The following is a 9,030-nucleotide window of genomic DNA, read 5'->3' as shown; positions in this document are numbered from 1 at the left end:
CCTTAGGCAGGGGAGTGACATAGTCCAATTTATGATCTGGGAAGATCCCCGAGTGTAGAATGGATTAGGGGACAAGACTGGAGGCCAGGATACCAATTAGAGGAGAGAGACAATTGAACTTTGGGCCTGGGAAAGAGCAGTGGGAATGGGGACAAGCGGTGGAGTCCAGAGATAGCTTTTGAAGGTGGAACATAACAGGGTTTGGTGTTGACTGGCTCCAAGGGGAGGGTGAAAACACGAGTCAAGGATGACACAGCTTTCTGACTTGAGCAACTGGGGAGATGAGGGCGCTGTTTTCTGAGATGAATAATGCAGGAGGAGTAGTTTTATGAGAAGATGATGTGTTCAAGTTTGGACATGTTCAATTTAATTTTCTGAGATTTCAACCCTTAAGAGGAAGATGCTCTTAACCTTTATGGGAGATTTTAACTCCTTTAAAAACCTAAAAACCTTATAAAAGATTGGAATTCACAAAAAATGACATACAATTTTCAGATTTTCACAGAACTGTCTAAAACCTATTCCATCATCATCATCATCATCATCATCATCATCATCATCATCATTATTGCTACTATTATTGAGGACGGATTAGGCCCAGGCTGAGTCCACTATGTGAACAAAGCAGACACAATTTCTGGCTTCATGGAGCTTCCAATTTAGTGGGAGGGAGGCCAGAAAATAAATAGAATAATTCACATGATAAATAATGCATCATGAAGGAGAAGAACTGAGTGTGATGAAAGAGACCCCCAAGGGGGAATGATAGAAGGGGTCAGGGAGGCAGGTCTCAGGGGCAGCAACATTCAAGCCAAGCCCCGTAGAATGAGTGTAGGTTCAGACAAATATCATTATGGAGACTATTCCAGACATGGAAAAACACATGTAAAAGGCTTAGGGCTGAAAAGACCTCATTCTTTTTGAAGAACTGAAAGAAAGCCCGAATGGCCAGATTATAGTAACAAGAGTGGCAGGAGATGCCTTTTGAGAGGTGAGCAGGGTCGAAACCATGAACAGATCTGTTAAGGATTCTGGTCTTTATCCCGAGAGTAATTGGAAGGCATTGGCCAGCTCTAAACTGAGGAATGACATAATCTGAGGTACATTCTTAAAAGACCTCTGTCTGCTATGAAAGGAATGGATTATAAAAGAACGAGAGGAAGCCAAAGGAACCAAAGGAGGCTATTGCCTCAACCCAGGCCAGAGGTGATAGTGCCTTGGCGTTGGGTGGTGGCAGTGGAGTGGACACATGTGAGACACTTTTTGGAGACAGAGTGAGCAGAGTGGACTGCCTGCAGAAGGTGGAGGAGTGGGAGGAGGCAAGGGTGATCCCCTGGTTTCTGGCTTAAGCAACCAGATACATGGAGGTGCCAGTTACTGAGTTTCATTAAGTGGGTGGATGCAGAGCATTTAAAATCAAGAGTTCCATTTAGAACATAGTTTGAGGTGCCTGTGAGCGATCCAAGGCATATCAAATAAGCAACTGGATCTACATCTGGGCTCAGAAGGGTCAGGGTGCATATATGAAGTAAGGACACCAGCTCAGAGATGACCTGTCCCAGGAGCAAGCCTAGAGGACTAACCACAACTAACATATTGAACCCTTAGAAATGATGGAGTAGAGATAGAGACAGGAGAGGTGCCTGAGAAAGTATAGCCAAGCTCTAACTCTGTGTTCATTTCTTTCTACAGTGGACGGAGGCTATGGCTACCTGAAAGATGCAATGTGGTGGGCTGGCTTTCTCACCAGTAAGTGGGGGTCTTTGCTGCTAACGACAGGGACCTATTGATGGCAGAGGCAGAGATAAAAGGAGGGATGGAGGGGTTATTTCTGGCTCTATTGTGCACAGTATGAATCTGAAGCCCAGATTCCTAAGCGGAAAACTTTGACAGTCTTTGCTGGTAGAACATTTTACCTGTATCTCAAATCACTTTCTCTACCCAAAGTCGGTCTTTCATTCATGAAGCATCTATCCCAGAGAGGTTTATACAGAGCTGGTAATAATAAAGGTGGAATTTCTCAACTTCCCCCGAAATATGGGGAGATAGCACTGCCCGTTGGAGTCTCTCGGATTTCTGTATAGTAGAAGATGGGACTCCTAAGCCAATTTCCCCATTCCACAGGCAATTCGTTGACTCACTTAGAACATGGCTGGTTTGCCACTTAAGGTTTGCTCAAGTTTGCACATTCGCACATTTCCTCTCGCTTTCTACTCACCCTCTCTGGCTTTCAAACGTGAATTCTTTTGGATGGAAAATGAGCCGGCTTTCCATTTATAATCCCTCAAGTCAGGTTTTGATTCCAGTCTTAGCCAGAGCTATCCTATTCATCACCTGCTTTCAAAAGGCAGACCCAGATCATTCTCCACCAGCAGAGACAGAAAATGCACTTGCAGGAATCTGCAAACTGGAAACTCAAATGGGGAGAAATTAGGCCCTTTGAGAATGTCTGACTCTCTAACCACCTGCCGGTCGGTCTAGATTATCCATAGTTCCGATGGATAAAATAACTCTATGGACCAATTGGTACATGGAGAATCGATAACTGTAACCATTTCTTTATTTGAAAATTAATATTTTCTAGAGCTTAACCTTAAAGATACAGACCAAACATCGACAGTCTCTGAGACATACTTAACTATGCCTGGACTAGAAGCCAGGAGACTTCTAGAACAACATGGTATCTACTCACAGCCATGCCATGTGACCATGAACTATTGGCCTAGCTTCCCCATCTTTAAAATGGGAGGATTTGATTAGGATGGACTGGGCCTGAACTTCTGATCAGATTCTCCAGGGAGAGAGCATAAGGATCAAGATTTAAAGGAATGCTGGTCTGGGATTCTGTGAATGGCCGAACACTGAGTAAAGCCATCTCTACCCAGATTCACTTGGGCTAGAGATGGGGCATCAGAGTCAAACCAATCTCTTTTCTCTCTTAATTTTCTAGTGGCTGCTGGAGAAATTGCCAACTTTGGGGCCTACGCATTTGCTCCTGCGACAGTCATCACACCTCTGGGAGCTCTGAGTGTCCTCATAAGGTTATTGTCACCTCTTTTGCTGTATCTGGCTCTTTCCTAGTTTTAGTTTGTTGAAGTCTGGAACTTCCAAGTGGGGTCAACCACCACTTGCAATCAGGGACCCGGGTTGGTCCCAGCTCCCAGAAAGAGGTACTGTGCTGTCCAGAGCTCTGGCTCCTTGGATTGTTTGCTGCCCGTTGCTCTAACATCCATCCCCTCGGCTGACCATGCAATGGAGGGGCAGGCTGAGCCCAAGCCAGTTGGAAGGGCTTCCACTGTTACCAGGACTAATGTCTTATGTCAGGGTTTTAGTGCCTCAGTAGGAGAAATGTACAAGTTAAAAGCTCGAGTCCTAAATTAAAACTCCGAGTCCTCCTCACCTTAGCTCTGCCACTTAGTCGTTACCATGTGCAAGTCACTTCACCACCTTAAGCGGCAGTTTGCCCGTCTGCTAAGTGGGGATGCTAATGACGCCTACCCAAAGGCATTGCTGCAAGGGCTACATGAGAGAAAGCCCCATTTGAAGCTGGCTCTAAATGGCTCCAGCCAGCCATACTCAGTACCCTTAATTTCCTCTGTTTCGTTTTACCATCTTGATGACAATTTTGCAACATTTATGCAGACGAAAAACAAACAAACAAACAAACAGAGCCGTGACTCACATGACAGTTCGCTGATGTAGCGGTGATGCCATTATTGTATCGCTGATTAGTCTACAAATTCCCACCCATGGGAAATTGGGAGAGGTGAGAATCCTCCAGGGTGTGACCTCTGCCTAAGCTAATGCCACCAGACTCTCTCGAACGGGCCTTGTGGGGTAAAATGTTTTGAGTAGTTTTAGCGGAGAGACGAGGGACATCCAGAGGAGCTTGGACAACAATCCCCTCTCTTATACCTCTGACGAGGACTTTCGAGGCTCATTGGGTCCTAGGTCAGCCAACAGATTTTTACCCTAATACCACTTTATTAAACTAATACCACTTTAGTAAGGAACCAGAGGTGTGCCCCAGCAGTCATACCTGTCTTGCTCAATTTCCCTCCCTTCTTCCCTCATCTCTGCCGGTTTGTCTAGATGTAAGGGGAATGAAAATCACATCACCAAGGGACAGGAGGGAACCGGAGGTATTTTTCCCAGAAAAGAGGAGACTCAAGAGAAGTCACAAGAATTCTCTTCAGTGAGGGTAGAGAGAAAAACCACAGGCTTTATGATGAGACAGAATAGGACCCAAATCCTGGCTCTGTGACTAACCAGTCATATGATCTCGCTGAGTTATTTTAACTCCCGTGAGACTCAGTCTTCTCATCTATAAAATGGAAATAGTATATCTTACTTCTCAAAGAGTTGCGAGAAGGTAGCCAGATCATATGTTGAAAGTTCCCTTTGTACGTAATGTATACCCTAGACACAGTGCCTATAATTGTCACTGTGGCTGTTTGTATTGGCATATACAAGTGGAAAAAGGAATAGATTTGTTCTGTATGGCTCAAGAATAGAAATGAGAGAGTGGGTAGAAATTATCATATTTTTGGTGAATAATTAGAATGCACCTATAATGTATTAATTTGCCTTGTGAAGGGGTGAGCTGCTGGCCACCAGAGGTATACAAGCCGAGGCTGAAAGCCTTCTGTTTGCAATGTTAGGAGAAAATGCCCTCATTGGGTAGGAACTTAGACAAGAGTGCTTTGAAGGGCTCTTCCAACTCTCCTGTTTGGGAATATTTTAGTCTCTAAAATGAAAGAAATTCACATGTATGTATGTCACCAGTTCTTCCAGCGCACACTGGAACCCTCCCGTACGTAGGTTTCTATTTCAAACGGTTTTGGAAAGTCCAGGAAAGCTTCCACGGGAGCGAGTGGTGAGTCTTGACCCATGGCTGTCCGTGAGCGCTTGCTCAGCCCGCGTTTCGTCTCCCATTTCCACATGCAGCGCTATCCTTTCCTCCTATTTCCTGGGAGAGAGTCTGAACCTGCTGGGAAAGCTGGGCTGTGTCATCTGTGTGACTGGCAGCACAGTGATGGTGATACACGCCCCCGAGGAAGAGAAGGTCACCACTGTCATTGAGATGGCTGCCAAGATGAAAGACACAGGTAGGCTCCAAGCCCCGGGTGAGCAGGAAAGCACTGGGGGATGAAGCATGCGATGGGTTCGGAGCATCTCAGGTGCTGCCACCTGGAGGAGAAGACAAGCTAAGGAAAAAGGGGCTGGTTCCGAGACCGGTTTACAGGCTTCCCCGCCTGATATATACCGATGCCACTTAGTGAGCGTTTATTATGTGCCAGGCACTGTTCTAAATGCTTTATATGCATTGTCTTAGTCAGTTCGGGCTGCTGTAACAGAATATCGTAGACTGGGTATAAACAACAGACATTTATTTCTCTGAGTTCTCGAGGCTGGGAAGCCCATGATCAAGGTGCCAGCAGATTCTGTGTCTGGGAAGGGCCTGCTTCTTGCTTCACAGAGAGCCATCTTCTGTGTCCCGCATGGTGGAGGGGGCGATGGAGCTCTCTGGGGTCCCTTTTATAAATGTATTAGTCCCATTCATGAGGGCTCTACTCTCACTCCTAATCACCTCTCAAAGGCCTCTCCTGACACCATCCCATTGGGGATTAGGTTTAAGCATGTGAATTTTGGGGGGACGTGTTTAGTCTTACAGCACGCACTACCTCATTTAATCTTACAAAGAAAGCTCCGTGAGGAGAGTCTTATTATTAGCCCCATCTTACAAATGAGGAAACTGCGGCCTTTCGGTTCACCTGTGTCCCTCCTCTCCTGAAGGGTACATCGTGTTTGCCGTGCTTCTGCTGGTGTTCTGCCTCATCCTCATCTTCGTCATCGCCCCGCGTTACGGACAGAGGAATATCCTCGTCTACATCGTCATCTGTTCTGTGATCGGGGCCTTCTCCGTGTCTGCTGTCAAGGGTCTGGGCATCACCATTAAGAACTTCTTCCAGGGGATGCCGGTCGTGCGGCACCCCCTCCCCTACATCCTGTCCCTCATCCTGGCGCTTTCGCTCAGCACTCAGGTCAACTTCCTCAATAGGGCGCTGGACATTTTCAATACCTCCCTGGTGTTCCCCATCTACTACGTGTTCTTCACCACGATCGTGGTCACCTCCTCCATCATCCTCTTCAAGGAGTGGTACAGCATGTCCACTGTGGACATTGTGGGCACCCTCTCTGGCTTCGTCACGATCATCCTGGGTGTGTTCATGCTCCATGCTTTCAAAGACCTGAACATCAGCCATACCAGTTTGCCCCACATGCACAAAAACCCACCCCCCACCCCTGCCCCAGAGCCCACTGTCATTAGACTAGAAGACAAGAATGTCCTTGTGGACAATATAGAACTCTCCAGGACCCCATCGCCAGAAGAAAAGCCCAAAGTATTTATAACCCATTCATAAAGCTTGGAATAAGTGAGTTAGAGGATGGGGCCTGGGGTACAGCCTGGCTTCTCGATTTCGGAGCCCCCTGGTTATTTGAGCACAACTGTTATCAACAGGCTTTCTTTTCTGAGACATTCATTTATACCTCATCACAGTTTCCAGGAGAAAAATCCCTCCCTAGGGAGTGGTGGTGGCAGGACTTCCTGGAAACACAGCCTCGGTGACCAAATGCCCTACTCATGCAGGTCCCCTGGACCTCCTTTCCCACTCGTTTCCTCGGTGCTGTCTCTGTGTTGTGGGGAAGAAGACAGAGTTTGACCGTTGAATGTAGCACAGTCTCAGAACTTCCCTGGATGTTAGTTGTCAGGAAATTCTTAGCACTCATTCCTTAGCCCAAGGATGAAGCGAAGCTGGCTCCCTGAGGCCCGGAGAGCCGTTCGCCATGCCTCACCATCCAGAGGCCACAGAGACGTGACTAGTGAAAAAACATCTTGCTGGTTTTGCCACGAGCTCCTCGGAGACAGAAGCAGGACCTCAGCTGACCTTCTTACTGTGAAAGCCACCTGATGTCTCAGGAAAACATTTCGGCCAGCCCCTTTCCCCGAGCACCCCCGCCCAGAGGTCAGCATCTGTTCCCGGTCACTCCATGCCCACGCCCGCCCCTGCCCTCTCTACATACATCCTAAGGAACCAGTCACTGAGACATTCAGGCGATTATTTCAGAACTCAAAACAAGGTGACAACAACCACAACAGAAGATGCTCTGCGGCGAAGCTCTGCTGGCTGAACGCAGTGTTTCATTTTGCCTCAGGATGGAAAGAGACTAGCAGTCGCACTGCTCTTAAAAGCTCCCTGTCAAGCTAGAACTTGGAAGAATGGACTTTCTTTTCCTCAAGGAGTAAACCAAAGTATGATGCGGGGAGGTGGGGAGAGTTACAAGAAAAGTCAGAATTTGGCAGGTAGCAGCCACACTCTCTCTGGAAACGGGCTAACTTTTGTGTTTACCCTGGTGCCTAACCAAGACCCCTGGTAGAGAGGGCTCTGGGTCATTTCTGGGCTCCAGCCTCAGGGGTTTGGCCAGTGGGACCAGTTTTGAACTTCAGTGACCAAGTGGGGTGTAGGCTTGGCAGGGGTGCATTCTGTCTGTTGACCAGATCGCCATTTAGTCCCCAGCTCCACTGATGCACTGCCCACCCTGGGAAGCAGTGTGTCATGATGCTTCCAACACCACCTGCTTTGGGGACTGCCTTTCGTCCCCTCACATCTGGCCAGTGGTATTCAAAAAGCAAGAGCAGCTGGAAAGAGATAAAATTGAAACCCTTCCCTCCCTGTCTTCTTTCTGGCTGAGGGAGAGTGGGAGTTGGTATAGGACCGTTGAAAGGGAAGTAGGGAGCCAGTGTCTCTGTAGAGAGACCTGAAACTCAGCCTCCAAGCTGGTGCAGCGCCTCGCAGTGTAACCCCATACCTGCGCCCTGTGTTTACATCCTATGCCCTAAGCGCAGCCAAGCCCGGGCCAAACTCCTGCTGGCCTTGGAGTGCCAAAGGCTCAGCTGACCAACAGGCTGGTGTCCTGCACCTCCAGCCTCAAATCTTTATTTTTTAATGAATGTGGATCTGTCTGTAACTAAAATCAATGCAACATGTTGGATCTTGAGGATGGCAGTGATCTGCAGGGTAGAGAATAAAGACCTTCAAGTGTGTTTACTTTATACTTGCGTCTTAGCCTTTCTTGGACCCGGAACAATTATACTGGCTCCTCTAGTGTGGGAAGCCAGTCCCCAATCTCTGGAGGGTTGTGGCTTCCAAGGAAGTCTCTACAGTGGTTTTCACAGCCCTCGCTAGAGTAGGAAAGGCCGTTTTGAGAACAAAGTCCATAGAAGATGCTCACCCCTTGTTAATGGCTGAGCCCTCAGTAGAAGCCTGGCACAGTGCTAAGAGTTTCACGTGAATTCTCTCTTTAAGTCCTCAGAAATCCCCAAGGCAGATATATCTCCATTTGATATATGAGGAAAGGGTCTCAGGGAAGTTTAGTAATCACGCAGGAAGAGTTGAAGTTGCTGTCTGGCTCTGAGCCTACAGTCTTAACCACCATGCGGTATCTCTCCAAAGACTAAATTTGTCCCCAATTGCTTAGTCTGATATTAATTACCCTGTTCATTTGTTCTTGTCATCTGTGCTGTCCCCCCGTGAGAGCTGGCTTAGTTCTGTTCCTCATAGTACAGGGCGCCCATGAAGGCCCTGACGGGTATCCTGAGCACATAGTTGGCACGCATAAAAACATTTATTGAATGAAGGACAACGCCATTTCCACTAGTCTTTCTTTGCCCAAACTCTCGTGGGGGCCAGCTCTCAACCCAGGACAGATCCTAATAGAACCCCAGCATGTTACGCATAGCAACTCTAAAAGTGACGCAGTCAGCAGTTTCTGAGTGCCTAGCCCCTGCAGACACAGCTGGGCACTTTCACACAGAGCCCTTCACTAATAATGATCATGACACCTGTGAGGTAGGTATCGGTCCCACTTGTATGGTAAAAGGAGACTCAGAGGTCTGGAACTTACTCTTTTTCACACATCTAGTAAGCCGCAGAGCCGGATTTGAACTCAGGTCTGTCCAACCAGGCT

General features: G+C 47.6%; 1 protein-coding gene across 1 annotated transcript in view; it reads left to right on the top strand.

Annotated features, from left to right (window-relative positions):
- NIPAL4 (NIPA like domain containing 4) overlaps positions 1 to 8,116 on the top strand; it is a 13,952-nt gene extending 5,836 nt beyond the window's left edge. Inside the window, exons 3-6 of the mRNA XM_023528625.1 lie at positions 1,693 to 1,749; positions 2,951 to 3,041; positions 4,948 to 5,108; positions 5,797 to 8,116. Of these exons, the coding sequence (XP_023384393.1) occupies positions 1,693 to 1,749; positions 2,951 to 3,041; positions 4,948 to 5,108; positions 5,797 to 6,425 (938 nt within the window). The 3' untranslated portion in view covers positions 6,426 to 8,116. The remainder of the gene's footprint in view (positions 1 to 1,692; positions 1,750 to 2,950; positions 3,042 to 4,947; positions 5,109 to 5,796) is intronic.
- The last annotated feature ends 914 nt before the right edge of the window (positions 8,117 to 9,030 follow it).

Source organism: Pteropus vampyrus, unplaced genomic scaffold (genome assembly GCF_000151845.1).
Source record: "Pteropus vampyrus isolate Shadow unplaced genomic scaffold, Pvam_2.0 Scaffold30, whole genome shotgun sequence".
In the NCBI taxonomy this organism is placed as follows: Eukaryota; Metazoa; Chordata; class Mammalia; order Chiroptera; family Pteropodidae; genus Pteropus; species Pteropus vampyrus.
This window is presented reverse-complemented; position numbering and strand designations above follow the sequence as displayed.